The 20,326-nt window shown below is 38.6% G+C and overlaps 1 protein-coding gene across 13 annotated transcripts in view; it reads right to left on the reverse strand.

Moving 5' to 3' along the window:
* The window catches only part of LOC149260897 (uncharacterized), a 291,502-nt gene that overhangs the window by 150,340 nt on the left and 120,836 nt on the right, over positions 1 to 20,326 (reverse strand). For all 13 annotated transcript variants that reach the window (XR_016258345.1, XR_016258344.1, XM_089421314.1 and 10 more), the window contains 6 exons: positions 13,274 to 13,335; positions 13,081 to 13,180; positions 12,335 to 12,484; positions 12,145 to 12,222; positions 11,538 to 11,612; positions 11,382 to 11,449 (listed from right to left, as the gene is read on the reverse strand). Coding sequence is in view for 11 of the 13 variants with exons in the window: in XM_089421314.1 (XP_089277440.1) it covers positions 11,382 to 11,449; positions 11,538 to 11,612; positions 12,145 to 12,222; positions 12,335 to 12,484; positions 13,081 to 13,180; positions 13,274 to 13,335 (533 nt within the window). In the remaining 2 variants the exon portion in view is untranslated. The remainder of the gene's footprint in view (positions 1 to 11,381; positions 11,450 to 11,537; positions 11,613 to 12,144; positions 12,223 to 12,334; positions 12,485 to 13,080; positions 13,181 to 13,273; positions 13,336 to 20,326) is intronic.

The raw sequence follows: 20,326 nt of genomic DNA on the forward strand, positions 1-20,326 counted from the left end.
GGAGTAGTATACTTTGCGGGGAAACCAAAACTTAAGCCATCAGGGCTTGGAACAATCAGGCTCAAATTGCCTGGTCTTCCAGACTTTCTTTTGCATGATACTTTATATCTCCCACAACTGAGGAGAAACTTGTTGTCCTTGGTCCACATACGCCAGCAAGGACACTCCATTCATATGTTAGATGGAAAGGTTGAGGCGAGAAAAGCATCAGATCACTCACTTGTCATGACGGGGATAGAAGAAGAAAGACTTCTAAAGTTGCAAGGTACCTCTTCTCATGCACAAAATTTCTCATACAGTTCTAATTATGATGAAGGTACATTTCCATCAAGTCTATTATGGCATACCAGATTTGGACACTTGAACTACCACAGTCTTCGCTTGTTGAAGAAAAATGGTATTACTAGTTTGCCTACAATTCCTAGGAAACTTAAGCAATGTCACGCTTGTATTCTAGGAAAGCATAGCAAACAGTCTTTTCATGATTCACATTCCAGAACACATATCAAAGTTGAACTCATTCATTCATATTTATGCAGTCCAATGCATGTTCCTTCTGCAAATGGAAATAAATATATGATGACATTTATTGATGTCTACACTAGAATGTGATGGGTTTATTTATTGAGGAACAAATCTGATGTTTTTCAAACATTCAAGAACTTTCATACATGGATTGAAAATGATGCACAATCTCATATTGGCTCTATTCTCACTGATAATGGAAAAGAATACACTTCAAATGAATTTGAAAACTATCTTCACCAACATGGGATCAAACATCAAACAGTTATGCCTTATACTCCCCAACAGAATGGAGTAGCTGGAAGAATGAATAGGACAATCTTAAATATGGTACATTCCATGATGTTTTTCAAGGATGTAAAACTGATGTTTTGGGCTAATGCAGTTTTATGTGTTGTATATGCAACAAATAGATATCCATCTAATGCTATTAGAAACAAGACTTCTTATGAAATGTGGTATGGCCACATTCCTTCAGTGAAGCATCTTAGGGTCTTTGGTTCCACCAGTAATGCCTTGATACCAAAGGTACAAAGAGACAAACTTGTTGCAAGGAGACATAAGGGTATCTCCTTGGGGTATTAAAATACCTCCAAAGCATATTGTCTCTATCAGTGTTTATAATATCGGTATCGGGAAAATATCGGCGAGGGTCTTGAAAATATCTTATCGGCAATATCGGCGAAAATATCGGCAAAATATCAGCAAATATCGGCAAGCATAAAAAATGCATAATATATTCATTTTTTTCAGATTTCTAAACATATAAAGCAATAACAACATGAAATAAACACATTGGCACATAAATATGAAGAAAACACTGATATATAAGATGTCAAATAGAAATGATACATCAAAGGCGATACCAAATCCTGCTGATCCTTGATAATTGTCCATTCAAGGACTCAAATGTGGAGAACCAATACAAAATAACATCACATATATAAAAGTATCTCATCATCATGAGTTATATGTAGCATAACAAATAAAACTAGTAGCTATCTATTTGAAATCACTGCCCTCTCCCCCCTTTACGGGAAAACATGATGGGATGTTTACCAGGCTTGCCCCTAGTAGTAGGAGGCCCTGACCCTGCCTCTGCACCTAATGTCAAATAATGAGTGCTAGGTATGGGGCTATGCTCTCCTATATCTATAGCAGATGGTGTTGATGCTAATGCTCCCGCAGTGTCCTCCTCCTCCTCCTGCTCCTCCTCTGAGTGTTGCTGCTCCTCTGACTCCAAGTCCTCCTCTTGCTGCCCCTGCTCTAATGGATCATCTGCCACTGGCTCTAACCATGAAGGTGACTCCTCCAAGAGGGGCTCCTCAGACTCCACCCTCCACGGAGACAATACATCAATATTGTCTAAGCTAAGTCACATGACACGAGGACACGAGACACGGAGGACACGTAAATACGAGTATTCAATACGAAACGCAACGACTTGGAAACAAGACACGGGGGACACGTTTTATATATATATATATATATATATATATATACCGAAATATAGTTTTTTATCCATATTAAATTATAGGTTGCAGCTTATCTAATCAAATTAAAATATAATTACTTCTCAAAGTTCATAGTTCACTTTAAAAAAATAAATATAATCAAAATTTACTATTTAGAAATTAGAATGTGATATGCTTGGTCTTGATTCTTGAATATTCAATGTTCATTGTTCATGTACAACTTACAAGCACATAAGAAAATAACTAAAGTCTAATCCTATTGATTTCCTTTGCCCCTCTTGCGAGAAAATGCCACAGCTTTCCCTTTCCCTCTAGATGTAGATGTTGGTGCTGGTGGAGTTGGCAGTGGAGTTTACTATGCTCTAGAAGCTAAAGAACTAGAAGTAGGAGCTATAGGAGGTAGACCACGTCCTCTACTGGTGGCAAGGGTAGCCTGGGCAGGTGGTGTCACCTGGAAACATTACAATCTCCCGATCCTGAAATCCTAAAAAACTGATAAGTCTGCTGCATTTTGAATGAAATCTAAAATTCTACTTGGAATCTAGATAAAAAGTTTGTTGTATCTAGAGATGTAATCTTTCTTGAATCTTCCAAACCTGACAATAAATTTTCCATACTTGGAAGCTGGTTGATCCTCCATTAGGAACCAAACCAATTGCCTAAAAGTGGATCTACAAGAACAAGTATAAAGTTGATGGCTCACTTGACAAACACGAAGCCAGACTTGTGGCAAAAGGTTTTGCATAGAAGGAAAGGGTCAATTATGAGGAGACTTTTGCCCCCACAACAAAATGGGCTACCATCCGGACACTCTTTGCCTTGGCAACTCAGAAAAATTGGAAATTCCATTAAATGGATGTAAAAATAGCTTTCTTAAATGGAGATTTAAAAGAAAATGTTTTTATGTCCCAGCCAGAAGGATTTGTTGTGAAGGGACATGAACATAAAGTATGCAAACTTGTGAAATCCTTGTATGGCCTCAAGCAAGCACAACAAGCCTAGTGTGAAAGTTAACTAAGCATCTTCTGAAACTTAACTTAAAACAATATGATCTTGATGATGCAACTTTGTTTGTCAAGAAAGTTGGCAAAACAATTGTATATCTTGAGGTATATGTAGATGATCTTTTGATGACAGGGAACAATGAGAGCTACATTGCATCCATAAAGAAGGAATTGAGGAAAGGTTTTGAAATGACTGACTTGGGATATGTTCACTACTATCTTGGTACTGAAGTAACTTAACATCCGAAGTATATATTCCTCTCTCAAAAGAAGTACATTGGAGATCTGTTAAACAGGTTTGCCATGGCTGAGAGCAATCCTTTGAATACTCCAATGGAACAGAACTTGAAGCTCACATCCGTTTAAGGAAAATAATTTGAGGATGCAACAAGGTATAGACAGCTTGTAGGATGTCTCAACTACCTGACTACTACCAGACCGAATATTTCATTTATTGTTGGAATCCTCTCCAAGTTTATGCAAAAGCCTTGTGAGGAACATTGGTCTATTACAAAAAGAGTTCTAAAGTACTTGAAGGGAACCCAAGACTTTGGACTCAAGTATACACAGGTGGGCGACTTCAACTTGATTGGATACTTTGATTCAAACTTCGATGCAGACAAAGAAACTGGGGTATCTACTTTAAGTTATGCTATGAGTCTTGGATCAAGAGTCGTCTCCTGGAGATCACGCAAACAATCAGTTCCAGCAGATTCCACAACAGAGGTAGGATATGTGGAAGTTGTTGAGGCAACAAAAGAAATTGTGTGGCTTAGGAAAAATTTGGAAGATTTGTAGGTAAAATAAGTACATTCAACTCCACTCATGATTGACTACACCTCTGCAATAAAGTTGGCCAAGAACCCAATGTTCCATAATCGAACGAAGCACATCAATACAAAATACCATCTAATTCAACATCATGTTGAGGCCAAGACAATCCATCTATGCCATTGTTCCACTAATGAGCAAATTGCAAACATCTTCACCAAAGTGCTTGGAATAGAAAAGTTCGAAAGATTCAGAACGATGCTACGACTCATCAACATCCCTTCAGATTAAGGGGGGAATGTTGACACCTAATCATTGGGATTGGGTGAACATTTGTAAATATTGTAAATAGTAAATAATGGAGAATAAGAAAATGAAGAGACTGGGTGGTGAAGCCCAAGAGTCTCTCCCTTCTTGTATATAACCGTGAGCAGCCTTAATGAAGAAACACAATTCGATTTGAGGAGTTATGTCCTGGCCTAACAAAGAGTACTTTCAGGTGTTTTTTCTCGTTGGCCTCAACAGTTGTGTCATGGTTTAGCAAGAAACAGATGTCAATGGCATTGTGCAGCATAGAGGCAAAGTATATGGCAGATAGTCAAGAAGGTTTCAAGGCATTGTGGCTTCGCAATATGTTATTTGGTTTATTTAGTCAAACGCTGAGACCAACTACAATATATTGTGATAATCAGAGTTGTATTAAACTCTCTAAGAATCCAGTCTTTCATGACCGGTCAAAGCCTATAGACATCAGATACCACTTCATCAAATACTGGGTTTAGAGTGGTGTTGTGAAGCTTGCGTATATTTCCACTCATGAACAAGTAGCATACATTCTCACCAAGTCACTGCCAAGGAGGAAGCATGTATTCTTCAGAGACAAGATCAAAGTGGTGAGAAACACTTTTCTTGGTGAGAGGGAGTGTTGAAAATGGTATCAAGGAGGTGTTTTTTAGGCATTTCTCCTTTTGGCCAAGGGAGACACATAAATTACCTTTTGTCTAAGTGATATTATGAGTTTCTTAATATCAAAGGCTAATGTACTTTTATGTGGAGATGTACTAGGTACTTTATTATTAAAGTCACATGTAATTTAAAAGTCACTTTATGTGAAAAATAGTTAGTACACTTCATTTTATTAAAGTGACTATTATATTCTTAAATTGAATTTGAGGAAAAGGTGACCATAGTACTAAAACAATAGAAGTACTAGTCTAATTAATAGAAAGGGGAACCACATGAAGAGGGGTCAGGTAGGGGCCTATTCTCCACCCTTGATCAAGTGGTTTGAGATTAAATCTCAACCATTAGATATTAGGGATAGGGTTCCTATCTTATTACAAAAACAAAAAGGGAGAAAAGGAGGTAGAGCTCATTCATTATTCTCGTGAGTATATTGAGAAAAGGAGAGATGAGCAGCTTAAGAAAGGAGGAGCAGACTTCAAGAAGAAAACGATATTGCAGTGATTCGATCTCTAGGGGCCAAGTTATAACTTTTGGAGAGGTTCGAATATCCAAGGAACAGGCTTATTAAATCTCTAGCACCCAGATCAAATCATTTTCTGAGCTTGAAGCTGCGCACAGGCACTTCATTTAATACCCTACAGTTAGCCACAACAAGGTCGAGAATCTTAGGCCTTGAGTGTGGAAATTTCGGGCCAGTTAAAGCTTATTACATCAAGATTTTTAGCAGAATTGACCATGATCTTTCTGAGTGCATTTTGGCTCAGATTCTAGGTGAGAACTGTCAATAAAAAGGGTTGCGTGAAAGTTGTGTGTTAGACAAAGTTTCAAAGTAAAGGGAGACAGTTATGAGATATATTCCTTGTGCAGAGAGAGCTGATAGGAGGTCGAGTTCTTTGCCGGAAGGAGAAGACAATGAGAATAAATTATCAGTCACAAATTTCAGTGTAGAAGGACAATCTGAGAAGCAGCTAAAGGGAAGAGATAAGTGATGAGCCCCAGAAATGGGTAATTACATGGGCTCATTCAACCTCCTAATTCGACTTAATCCACCATTCTCATTAGTTTATTGTATGTTTTTTATTATATTTATGCTAATAGAGTGAATTGGGTTAGTCATTATACCAACAAGTCTAATGTGTGCTTTATGCAGTTTTTTGGTCAATTTTGAGAAAAATCAAAGGTTTAATGAGCACTTGGCAGCCAAATTCGTGGAAGAACAAGGGAGAGAATTTGTAGGAAGGTGTCCCCTTCATTTATGAACCCTTACCTCGAATTCTCCATCAAAAACTCGGAGCACAAGGGGCAGCCAAGCAAGTCAAGTAGGACTGCTGTTAACTGCAAGTTTTGGCAGCCGAGTCCCTAAAGTTTAGGAGGGTTGTTAGGGTCCTCAATTTGTATAAATAAGAAGGCTTAGGGCCTCATTTCAATTAGTCAATTTTTAGTCAGATGTTAGTTAGATTTTAGTCAGTAGGTTAGCTCTGCATTTCAACACATTTTCGAGCTTTTTCTTGTAGATAGTTTTAGGATGTAACTATTATTTTTTGATCAATAAAGATGAATCCTTTGCACCAGCTCTAATCTTTCTTAGGAGGCTGTAGTTCTTGGGGTTGGGGCCAACCCAAGTGCCAGTACCTCCTTTGTGTACTTTGATGTTTCTTTGCTGCATTCATAGAATAATTTCTTCTATTTAGATTAAAATCTTACTTTGTTACTTAGGTCATTTTTGATGATTGAAATAGCTTTTCATGTCTCAGGTTGATTTGATAGGTTGGTAACAGAAAAGATCTTCGAAAAAGGCCATCAAACAACCCTTGATCTCACCTCTCCCTCCTTGGGACCATGAGCTGAGACCAAGGTGTCCTTGTTGCCACAAAAACATTGTTCTTGCTTCTTCATGCAATTGCTAGTGTTAGATTCTTAGTTGCAAAAGTTGGTACTAGTTGTGATTACATGCTTAGATCCGTTCTTGCTTAGTTTTCATAGTTATCTTACATGATTTTCTACCAATAAATTTCTGTTCATCATGGTTGTTGGTTTCTAGGTCAAATTAGGTCAAAATAGCTAGATCTTTGGTTTGCATAGTCTTTGTTTGGTCAATTTTGGAAAGTAATGTGCAGAACACCTGTAACACATCCCTACCTACCCTTCCTCCATCATACAACCTATTCCAACCCCACTCAAGATTTCTTCCCTCCATTTGCCACACTTTCCCAACTAACCCTAATTTCTACATCTTTGTGCAAAATTGCTTTCTTATCCTTTGAACCAATCCAACCATCACCTTCATGTTTGATCTTCATTGACAGAGTCCTAGACCCTCTAACATCCTCATCCAACCTACATTTCCACATTCCCACCATTTTTCCTCCATCAACCCTCCAAAATCCTCTTCCAGATCTTCCTATAGAACCCCTACAGACTTCCTGTGGAAGATCGCGTGAGCAGTTTCTCGAGATCTGATCGCTGTGAAACTCTCTGGAAGGGTGTTAGGGACCCCTTCGGCCCTCTTCTCACCTTCCCAACCTCCTGCAAGCACCTACTCCATTCCCTTTCGCCAATCAACCTCTGCACAGTCAAAAATCGTTAAAGCACATGCATAATAATTCTGCAAAATTACTCAAAATGCAAAAAGATGTTTTTTTTCCAGATTTTACTTCAGAAGTAGTTTAGTCACATGTATTTTACCTTTCTAGTAGTCCATGGCATCCATTTCAATAGTTTCCTCTCTTTTTCTTGCAAAATTAGGGTTAATGGGTAAAACTCTAGGGTTTGCTAGGGTTTTCATGTCCTTTCAGCTTTCATCCTCTTTCTGCAAGTAGAATAGCCCTTTTGAGATTAGCTTTCTTCCATCATGATTAAAAGCTTCTTCTGAGAACTCATAGAAGTTGGCTTGAGCTGCTAGCAACCTTGTGCCAGCTGATCAAGTGACAGCCTGCAGTAAGAGCTAGTACTTGGCATATAGCACCGTCGCTTCCAAGTTTGTTACGAACTACCGGGTTGATAAAATTAAAGAAGGGAGTCCCAGGAGTTGTAGCATCATTGCTGCAATACTAGAGCCCACCAATAAGTCCAACACTTTTTGTATTTTGTTGTACAAAATTCTTTTAAGAAGCCAAATAAAACTCCTCCAGCACTGGTTTTTCCCAAGAGACAGTGGGGTTTTCCAGGGTCAAGTTGACCAAAAACTCGTGTCTAAATTGTGTGAGCTTGCAATTTTTCTTTAGTTTCAGATGTTCAAAAATTATTAGTAGAAGCACTCTTTAAATGTTGCAAATGAATGCATGAAAATTATATCAGCACGTCAAAACATGTGGGTAGGGTTTGAAAAACACTTGCAAAACTAAGCTTTCCACGAGGCCACAAAGTAGCAAGACTTTTCTAGACATATTATTTCCCATGATAAGGTACCTTTCTTTCCTATTTTTGGACAAGGCTTATTGTGAAACTACATGATCAGGTATTTCACCATCAATACACCTTTCTATGGGTGAGGTTTGTGGTGGAATTCAACAAATGCTAGAGACGATTAGAAAAATCATCAGTGCACATAAGCAAGAGCCTAGATAAGACTTTTATAATCAAAGCATGCATAAAAATCATCAAAGGATGAGTTAAATGACTAGATCACACTGCCAAAAAGTCAGCCTCCAAACAAGTATGTTGAAGTTACATATGGACATAAGAAAGCATTTATAAACATGTTTCTTTGTCCCAAGCAGGCATCAGAAGTTCAATTGTAGTTTCAGGAGGTTTGTATCCTTCCAATTAGTTGAAGGAAATTTTATGTAATAAAGCAAAGGATCTAAGTATTTTAGAAATCACATTTCACTCCAATTTGTCAATTGCTCTCAGAAAAGGAGCATTTACGAATTCATATACATTTGGTAAGCGTAAAAAATTACCCACCAAAAGCATCGAGGATATGGCATTCATTCATTTCATGTGAACATTCTTTCCAATCAAAATCCCGAGTACATGTGAAGGGTCCTTGCAAGATACCCAAATAAAATATTGAAAGTCGTGACATGGCCCTTACAGTCAATTTAGGTGTATCATATTCCATTAGGCCTTCCTATATTAGCAATGATGAGGGTCTTTAATTTGAAAAGGATTATGACACTATTTATTATAATATTATGTATTTGACAGTTGATGCTATCATTTGTTCTACCATTTATGTTCCATAGATTACAATTTTACCAGTGTTCCACGGGGACTCACCCCCCCCCTAGGGGTCTAGTTTCCTCGCACCCCCGCGCTCCGAGGACTTGGGGACGAGTAGGGGTCGTTTCCCCACGCTCCCAAAATGGAGGAAACTCGGGGGGACGTGCCAGGGAAAAGTTTCCCTTCCCTGAGGGGGCGTTTCCAAAAAGGGGGACGTGGGGGGACGTGAGGGGGCGTGGGGGGACGAGAGGGGACGTGGGGGGGCGTGGGGGGACGAGAGGGGACGTGGGGGGACGAGGGGGGACGTGGCACACCTTTAATGCATTAAAAACCATTTTAATTAACTAAATGTTGAACTTAATCTTTAATTAAGAGTTAATTAACGTTCAGGGTTTTGGAAAATCGTTGTTTCATGTTATAAAAACGACACCTTGAACCATGAACAACACACTCACAGCCTTTGCAAGTTCGCTGAGTGCTCCACTCACAGCGTTGGATTTCACTGTTCGGATTTTAATAAACAATGCCTGTATCATTATTGATTGTATTAGGAATTGTATACAAAAGGTAAATTACCTAAAAAAAGTCAGTGAATTAATACAATTTGTTGAAAGTGCAAGCTAGGAAAACCAAGACCTTGAATCGGTTCAATATGGGCTCTTCCCGTTCATGGTGATAGTAGGTTTAGGAAAAGAGCCTATTGTCACATGTTCTGAAAAGTGGATCTGACTATTTTGTTTCCAGGAACCAATTAACCACAAGTATGGGTGAAAAATCCGACTTGTAAAAACTTAAAAGACTGCCTCCTCGACTACCATGCGTTGTGTTGATGAGACCTAACTGAAATATAATATTGTTGATATAATAAGACCTGATTAAAATACAGAATGTTAATATTCCACCAGCCACCCAACTACTTTCCTATATGATTTCTCAAAATTCTGCCTTGACATCTAATTTTGATCCCATGAGAACTTAAAGGGTTCAATAAACATTCGCTCAAAGAAAGAAACCAGCAGGATCTGTAAAATGGAAACTAACTAAGCAGTCTAACAACATGAAAAGAAGAAAGTAACTTCCACTTACGTGTCTATCATTTTTTGCATGAGATTGCCGATGGAAAAATCTATGGCACAAGGTTATGGCTGTCGCAATGGTTACCTGGGAACTGAATAAACAATAGACAGTCAGCCTATTACTATATTAGGCCTATGGTCTTTACCTGTGGAAAAAGCATCCAAGTTCCGTTTAGTCCAAGTTCCAAAAATGATTTCTTTTAGACTTTTTCTCTAGGTTAGCAGTATCTAAAACAGAATTGTGAAGGTATATCAGACCTATGGGTTAGTCCTATGGAAGCATTGCCAAATAGGCTATTCATATATTAATATTATCAGTTGAAAATCTACGGCCTGCCTAACTAATATGTCAAGAACTTAGAAGTCCAGTTTCTCAAAATCATTATACATAATCCACTATAGTTCTGAGTTCTCTCTATGTTTAAGTTTTCTTCTAAGAAGGACAGTTCTCTCTTTGTTTAAGTTTTCTTTTAAGAAGGATTGTGTAAATTTTCAAATTCATTGCTTTCTTGCTCCAGGAATTCATATCAATGATCATGCTTTGCAGCTTTTCAATTCAACCCAAATTGTCATAATGGACTCAATTAATAAATTATATTTTATATTTATAAATTTTTAAGACCCTGACGCTCCCCCACGTTTCCTAAAAAATGGTAGGGAGCTTTTGCATAGGCCGCTCCAGCGCCCCCTCGCTCCCTCGCCCCCTCGTCCCGGAACCTTGGTGGAACAATCAATTTTACACTAGGAGAGGGTTCTGGACAGATCCGCCAATTATGTATGTATGTGTATGTGGGTGTTTACGCATTCCCAATAACATTCCTATTCAGAAGTGCCAATTACATGAAAAATCGATTCTGTTTCCATATGCACAACTAAGTCAGGAAAAAGGGAATTGAAACGGATGTGTTTAAAAGATAGATAGATTTGACTAGAATGACAACATACAGACTAATACTGCATGCATGCCCTTAACAGCCATAATGTTCAATGTTCCTTCATGTCAGAAGACACCTTCCTATAGCAATAGAATTATAAGACCACACTATATGTTACAGCCTTATATGAGTCTCTCATATCTCATGCAGAACCATGTATACAAAAATACTGCTGCAGATGTTAATGGTAATTCTAAGTGATGGGAGTTACGGACACATTTGTATCAGTTATGTCGCTGTAAAAATCTATCTCTATATCTAATTAATATATGTTTATCATACTTTTCAATAGTTAATCATATTTTTGTTAATGATATCTCAAAATATAATATAACTAGGAATGCCAACAAGAATATCATCAAAATCCAGATGATCAGTAAAGAGGGTACATTACTTTTATAGCCAAAATATATAACATGAGAAAAATTCACTTCTACTATCAATTAGAAGGGAAAAGAACAGCACCCCAGCTTTAAAAAAAGCATAGCTGCTCGATATCGAAGGAATTCATCAGAAGGATATAGCAACAGGCCCTGCCAATCAAAATGAGATATGAATAAAAGGTAAGACTTTCAAAATAAAGATAGTTTTGTTGCTGTAATAAGAAACAATATCCAGTACCACGATGAATGCTTTTGTACTTGGAGATGTAAAAAAGGAACTTATTAGATCCTTGTATCTCAACAGCAATGCTATCTGCATGACACACAAGAATCAGAAAACATATATAATTATATTCAACTATGCACTAAGAACTTAATTTATGAAATTCCCAACTAATCAAGGAGGAGACAAAATTACACAATTCAATCAAGTATCTATATTAGTTTTCTTGCATAGCTATCTAGTGAACCAAGAGTAACAGAAAAAGTTGCTCAAGATAAATTGACAAAAAAATGAGCATGCCAAAAGCCAATCTAGACATAACTACAAAAAGAATGCTGCTTCAAACAAAAAACCAGCATTAGTACCATCCTAACATCCTATTATTCTGCAAACCAACAACCACAATGTTCTTCCTATCTACCTATTCTTCTTGCCATTTTTAGGATCAAGTTTAGCATGCAAGCATGCTTGCATACTGGTAAATGCCCTTGTAAGACGTCCATCATAACTTCTTTTATATAATTAACAGACAAAAAGACTGGCATCATTAATTAAAACACATGCTGAAAATTAACTGGTACTCTTTTTTCAGTAAAATATTTTAGGAAAAATAACGACTTACCAAAAGCTCCAAGGCTTCAATAGATAAATATTGATCATCAAGTTCTAATCCATCTTCTTTACATGTACCGAGCAGTTTCTGTTTCAAAAAAGTTCAGAGAAGGGAAATATATGGTACAGTTGCACGAGATAGTTTTGAATGGAAACAATTAGATGACTCCAAAATGACAAGATAGAGAAAGTGATATTACATTACTAGCCTGCTGAGATGTGCTTTCCAGAGGCAAATAAACAAAGGGATTGGCATCCATCTGTGAAAGCTGCCCCAGTGCAGAAGCCCATGTCAATTGTTTCAACACTCCAATAACTTTGGTCATGTCAATGATCTCCATCTCAGACTTCTGAAGAAACCAATTGTTACCAGAAATAAATAAAGTAACAGGAGATATATAGAGCAAACAAATTATAAACACATGACAGCTACCGTTACTATATATATATATTAGGACCTTAGTGTTCCCGATGAAACATAAAATTAATTGGCAAACAGAACATCCAAGCTTTCATGATGGTGCCAATTACTGCATTGAGATAACCAGAATAAAAGAAAAGTAACAGTTCGTTTCAATAAATATAGAGAGAGAATTATGGCAATAAACAGTGGTTAATTACAGTCTGCCTGATGGCACCAATGAATGCAATCTGAACATTGCTGCAGTAATGTTAGGCAAGAAAAAGAATCAGCATGAAGAACAATAGTTTAAAAACTTCAGCATTGCTCAGCATGTGGTTTGTACAAACATTGCCTACAATAATGCCTGTTCAATTTCTTTCTATTTATTTTCACCGCTATTCCTTGTTGAAGGCTTCATCACCAGTGTCTATGTTAGCACAGTCTCCCAAAAAAATTGAAATTAATGGAAATATATGATTTTCATAAAATTTGCACTCCTTCCACACTTTTATCTACTTAATTGCAACAAGCTGTATTTGCTACCTCTGAATCAGTGCAGACAACGATACTCTCACATTCCTGTGTCATAACCTCATCCTTTGAATCAAATACCTTATCTTTAAGGGCCACATTTGCATCTGCCCTGAAAGAATAGGAATGCTAACAATAATTAGGATCCTTCAAAAATATGCAAGAAAAGTAACAAGGGTAAGAGAAAAAAATCATGAAAAGTCACCTGATATATCCAAAAACGTGACCAATTTCAGCAGCTCTAGTTTCAATCTTACTTTCAAGAAGCTGCAAATAATAACAAATGCATCTCAATAAAATTAATAAAATCATCTTATCTTATAACATATATAGCATAACTGTCTTATGCACACCTCATGCCATTTCTACCATCCACAACTGGACACTTATCGATTACAAATAACTCTTACTTTCAAAGGTTCATTCAACAGAAGTTCAGCCTCGGTCAAGACAGTGCTTTTACCAGGTCTAAATCAAAATGCATCAACAAAGAGGCCCTAAATGGCCTCTAGAGTCCAAAAATAGGCATACAACTAATTAATAACACTAATCTAGGCATACAAATTAACTTGGAAAGTAAGTAATTAGTCTTAATGTCTACTATTTGCAAACTTGGAATAAAATTTTCTATTCATAAGTCAAATTGTGGTATCCCTTTTTATTTAATTATAATTAATCAGGCATTTGCTTCAGAAAAATTATACCATGCATTTTCATTCCAAAATACACCATAAAATTTGCACAATTCACATGATATATATGGCCAACAATTTAGTTAGATTTGCAATATAAACCCAGAAATGCTGCAACATCAGAAAACTCAGCAAGATTCAGTCTTCTTATATTAAAATATGGTTTTGAAAACCTATTACAAATACCGGAAAATATCTGAATGGCTGTCAATAGCTGAAAATCCACTCCAAAATAAACAATACAGCCTCCAAATCACTGCTGCAACACTGATCCTGGCCTCCCAAAACTGAAACTGGAAATGAAGCCCAAGTTGGAGATTTGGGTTATCCATATCCAATCCATAGATTTGCTCACCAACTGGTGCCGATGAAACTCTATGAGATTTCTGAATGAAATCTCCACAGTAGTGAGTTGGGATTTTGTCCAACACACCAAGAAACCCAAGGACTTTAGTCCGAGGGCTCTCTAAACCCAAAAACCAAGTTTTCAAACTCTCCAAGAAAATACTCCAATCCAAGATGCCCCCAATGGCTTGCTCTCTCCCCTTTTAAGACATGTTGGATCTCCCTCCAGCCTTCTAGAAGCAATTTTATTTTTGTTCTAGAAGCTCCTCCCTTTTATTTTATCTAAGTCACTTTTAATCCCAGAAAATGATCAATCCTTCTCTATCATTTATCCAGCCGCTGAAAGCTATTTTTCATCATCCCATCCTATAGATCTCTTCATCGCGGTTCCAACGAGCTACTACACTAAGGTGTTTCTCCAAATAATCTGCTACAAATGACACCTTTATGTATTTAATTAAAATATGCTTAATAATAACCTTGTTTTACAGGGATCAACGGAACCAAGAATGAATTGTGTGGAACTGACCCTGATGATGAAATATTACAAGCAAACCCCGTTGAACCCCATAAAACTCCTCCAAAACCCTTTGCGCCAATTGATGATGCAATCGCGCTCTTCTAACCTAGCTATCACAAACCCTAGAAAACCACACTAACCACATCATAAGGGGACCCAAAAATGGAGACATCAAAAACGTTCCCGCCTTAAAATTGCTTGCCCTCAAGCAATCCACATCTGCCAACTGTAAAGGCATTGTACACCAATATCAAGATCCCATATGAACCATTTTGTCACATCATGCCTTCATGTCACCCAATCATGAATGGAACACTCCACACCTGGATCCTAAACAATCCTATGACTGATCTTGCCACCATTAAATGTAGGAATTTACAAGGTAAGTTCCTCAAACAGAACACCAAAGAACACCGCTCACACACAGATCACAGATCAATACACCAGTATTTTGACGTGGTTAAAACCCACAAATCAATACACCAGTATTTTGACGTGGTTAAAACCCTCGAAGAGGGAAACAGTCCACGGCCTGAGCCAACGCGGCCACTTCAAGCAATTTATTAATAAAAGAATGAAGTTTTACATAAGCTTCTCTCATGGACGGTTAACCTACAAATGACCCTCCATGCTCTTTAAATAGAGATCATGGACCAATCGGGCGTTACGCCACGGATCAAGTGTCGGTAATAGCAAGGAGAGAATGAACCGTCGGATCACTACATATCGTGACCGTCGGATTGGGCTGGTGACCCTGATGATCGGAAGTCTACTGCAGGTTATGTGTTCACTCTTGGTTCAGGACCTATTACATGGGCTTGCAAGAAACAAGGTGCCATTTCTCTTTCTTCAGTAGAAGCAGAGTATCGTGGTGTCATAGAAGCTAGTAAGGAAGCCTTGTGGCTTCGTCAAATCTTGTCAGAGTTTGGCTTTCAGCAGCAACATCCGACTACACTTTGGTGTGATAATCAAAGTGCCATTCAAGTATGCAAAGATCCAGTCCAACATCAGCGCAACAAACACATTGAACTGCACATGCACTTCATCAGAAAGCTCATTCACGACCATGTCCTTGAAGTGCAATATTGTTCAACAAATGATCAAGTTGCAGACATCTTTACAAAGGCTCTCACAGAGGCGAAGTTCACTAAACTTCGATTTATGGTTGGAGTTCAGGAAGTTGTCACTAAGGGGGGATAGGCTCTAGTGCCTCCTTCCTTCTCCTATTGTGTCATATTTGTAAATCCTTCAATCGTATCCCAAGTTGTTCTTAAGGGGGGATGTTAGGATATTCCGACACATAGGAAATAGTTAAGTATAAGTTGGTCTAGTATAGAGTTAGGTAAAGTGTGTTTCTTTACTATGTAGACTTACAATCCGACGGTCACGATATGTAGTGATCCGACGGTTCATTCTCTCCTCGGTATTACCGACACTTGATCCGTGGCTTAACACCCGATTGGTCCATGATCTCTATTTAAAGAGCATGGAGGGTCATTTGTAGGGTAATCCGTCAATGAGAGAAGCATATGTAAATTTTCATTCTTTTATTAATAAATTGCCTGAAGTGGCCGCGTTGGCTCAGGCCGTAGACTGTTTCCCTCTTTGAGGGTTTTAACCACGTCAAAGTACTGGTGTATTGATCTGTGATCTGTTTGTGAGCGGTGTCCTTTGGTGTTTTGTCTGGTAGCTTACCCTGTAAATTCCTACAAACCTTGCTTTGGGGTTTGATATGAACGTGTTAATGTTAGATAACAATGGTATGTTCTATGCTTAAGAGCAATTTACTTCAATTGACTTATTAGCCCAATATCAATTTCCAAATAAGCAATCACATTAACAAGACAGTAAATGTAGATAGAACATAAATAAAACAGTAGAAGACAAGCCAAGACAAGAGGACACGACATATGCCGCTTGCCAGGGACAAACCCCAATGTGGGGAAACCCTTTAATCAATTCTTCTTATTATTATTCAAAAGTTCAGCAGAGAGAGAGTACAATATGCAATATTCACTTGCCCAATCAAAGTGAATTTTGTCCAACGAAACAGCAGCCACAGAAAGCCCGAACCAGAAAGTCAACACTGGTCAACATGGCAGAGTTTGACCTCCAAAACAGCTCAGTCAAACTCAGTCAACTCGGCCTCCAACAGCAAATCAAATCAGCCCAAATTTAGTCCGAAAATACTCAGTCAAACCTGGTCAACAAAAGTCAATACTGCAGTCAAACCCTTTTGTAGTCAACATTGGTCAAACAGTACGATCAGCCTCGATTTCTGTGCCCATAAATGCAGCCTGCCCAAACAGAGATATCCCTCACAAAAACACAGTCAAACAAGTCAACGCTACTGTTCAACGCTAGTATAAACCCTTCTTGCAACTTCAGTCAACACAGGAACAGAAAAGCATTGTCCTTCGCATGTGTGGAGAACTGCCTCAGAAATCTGTACCCAGTCATGAAAGGAGAGAGAGATATGTGAGTCAATTGAAGTGTCTAAATCAATGTGGAAAAAGTCGGAGTCGGGATTAAATCGGCAAGGGTCCAAAAGTTGAAAAACTCGTTAAAGTCCGGAGTTTTTTGAAAAAAGTCAGCAAAATTAGAAAAACCACAAAAAATACATTTATTTTTATTTTTTTTAACATCTAGAGTATCCACAGTCCATTAGGGCTTGTAGTCTGCAACATCAAATCTGCAATGTAACCAATGAGAAATAGACAAGAACAAACATATAGCTTACTTGTTGAAGTAGCCCATCTAGATCAACCAGTTCTGCATTTTTTGTCCTTGACACCTGGCAGGTCCTTTGCCTCATTTCCCATCAATTGCTCATTGAGTATTTTCTGCTCCAAAATACACAATATACTCGTCCCTAACCAGATCTACTTCTCAAGTGGATTTGACCACCAAATCACTGTACAATCAGCATCAAAGAATATCATCAACTCACAATGATTTGGCCCTGCCAAGACACTGAATACTAGTTGTCCAAAACCCTTATTGTTCAGCCTCCTCACAGCAAATTTGCCTCGTCAAATTCATTGTATAACAGCTCTAGCAACAGTGACTACTCATAGTAATTTAGATTATAAAATCACTATATGATAACCCTTAAACACAACTGTCATATCCCACATTCAACAGAGATGGCCGACTTTTTCAGTCGACTGCCGATAAAATCGGGCATATAACGAAAAAATCGCAATTTTTTCGTTTCTGAAAAAGTCTGCAAAAAGTCGGAGGATTAAATTCTTTTGTTTAAAAAATCGCAATTTTAGGATTTAATTCCGATTTTTTGCAGACTTTTTCCACACTCTAAATGAGGAGGAGGCTCCTATTTATATGCAACGTTGTGGGCCTGAGGATCTAAATTAGATGGCTGGCCGACCTTAACAATTTGTCCATAATAGAAATAGATTCATAATTCCATTTGTACATGTCAAAATGAAGTGATTTTTAGATCAATCCTACACCTCTCGGAAAGAGGAATCCAATAAAAATATAAGTTGCCTCATATGAGTTATCCAAGGTGAAGTTTGGCCCTAGTTGCCAAATTTAACACTCCCTCTCAACTAGGGAGAACTTCCCTTGCCAAACCGTCTGACAATCTGTACCATCGTTGTCATCTCTGCTCTACTCTGCTGAACCATGAAGAAATAATGAAGAAGAAATGATCGAGAATGTATCATACCATTCTCCACTGACACGAAGTCAATCTCCAATAATCGAGAGTGTATCATACCACTCTTCATTGACCCGAAGTCAGTCTCCAATGATCCCAGATCAATATCAAACATCCTAGCATAGGAAGTACGGTAGTACACGATACGTCACTAGTAGTACTATGGTCCCTATCCTCTTTTCCCTACTCACTGGCTAGATGAAAGGTACTTCCCATGGGTAGGTTGTGCCGGCAGGAGAAGGTGAACCACTCATCCTGCTCATATGCCATAGGAGAAGGTGAACCACTCATCCTATGCATATATCAACATGGGGTATCACAGGGGAAGATGAGCCACTCACCCTATACACAGCGCACCACTAGGGGAAGGTGAACCACACACCCTACGGTCACTCATCGCTCCAAGTACCCCAAGCCCCCCGGAGCTCCCAGAGCTCAACATCCGTCTCATACGGGACCCTCATAAGAGGGTCTCTCCACGACTCCAAGTCGTTCACGGAAGGTTAAGAATTTGACCTTCCTTAGGGGCTTTGTAAGAATATCTGCAAGCTGATCATCAGTACCAATATGACGGAGCCTTATTGCTCCCTTTTGTACCATATCCCAAATAAAGTGGTACATGATATCAATATGCTTGGAGCAGTCAAGAAACACAGGATTCTCAAAAAGACAAATCCCACTTTAGTTGTCGTAATAGATCACGGTGGTATCTAACACATGCCCAAACAGCGCACTAAACAGCTTCCTCAAACAAACAACTTCACAGGAGGCCATACTAGCAGCAATGTATTCAGCCTCAGCGATGCACAAAGCAACCGACTTTTGCTTCCTGCTCATCCAGGATATCGAAGTAGAACCTAGAGAGAAGCAACATCCAGATGTGCTTTTGCGATCTACCACACTGCCAGCCCGATCAGCATCAGAATAACCATGGAGCCTCACATTCCCGACAGTGTATCTCAGTCCATAGGTGATTGTGCCCTGGAGATATCTCAATAGATTCTTGGCAGCAATCCAGTGTATGTGATGAGGCTCGACCATAAACTGACTCGATGTGTTCACTGCAAAACATATGTCCGAACAGGAGTTCATTAAGAACATCAGGGCCCCCATGAGTTGCCGATACTCAGAAGGATTTCCCAAATCAAGCCCAACAACACTTCCGCATAATTTCTTGAAGTTAAGTTCCATCGGAGTAGTCACGGACTTGCAGTCCACCATCCCAAATCTTTCAACTAACTTCGCAATGTATTTTACTTGAGAAAGGAAAATCTCACCTAGCTTTCGCCAGACCTCCAACCCTAGCAAGTAATGCATCAGTCCTAGGTCCTTCATCTCGAATTCCGAAGCCAACTCCCTCTTACATTGATGATTAAGAGGGTTTGCACCTATCGGAAAGAGATCGTCCACATAAAGTACCAAGATGAGAGGTCTATCATTCTCAACCTTAAAATAAAGGTTCAAATCAGCTTCACTTCTTGTAAATCCCAGCTTCATTAGATAGTTGTTGATCCTCTCATACCAAGCTCAGGGAGCTTGCTTCAACCCATAGAGGGCTTTCTTCAACCTACATACATGTGTCTAACGATCTTGAACTTCGAACCCCTCAGGTTGTTCTACATAGACTTCTTCCTTAATCGAACCATGTAAGTAGTCTTGACATCCATCTGATGTAGATTCCATCCTTGCGAGGCAACAAGGGCTATAATTGAACGGATGTTGGTACATCGGGTAATAGGTGCAAATATCTCATCGTAGTCCACACCTTCTTTTCGAGAGAAGCCTCGAGCAACAAATCTAGCCTTGAATTTTTCAGCACTTCCATCAGCTCCATGCTTGATCTTGTAAAGCCATTTCGAGGTGACAATGGATTTGTCCTTGGGTCTAGGGACCACATCCCAGACATCATTCTTCATAATTGACTCATACTCTTTGTTCATAGCGTCCTTCCAAACTTGGTGCTTTACAACTTCGTCGAATGTGCAAGGCTCAGATTGAACAACTGTGCTCATTGCAGTT

The sequence above is a fragment of the Pinus tabuliformis genome, chromosome 6 (genome assembly GCF_031772625.1).
Source record: "Pinus tabuliformis cultivar Carrire ecotype Pingquan chromosome 6, CPIR1, whole genome shotgun sequence".
Taxonomy (NCBI): domain Eukaryota; kingdom Viridiplantae; phylum Streptophyta; class Pinopsida; order Pinales; family Pinaceae; genus Pinus; species Pinus tabuliformis.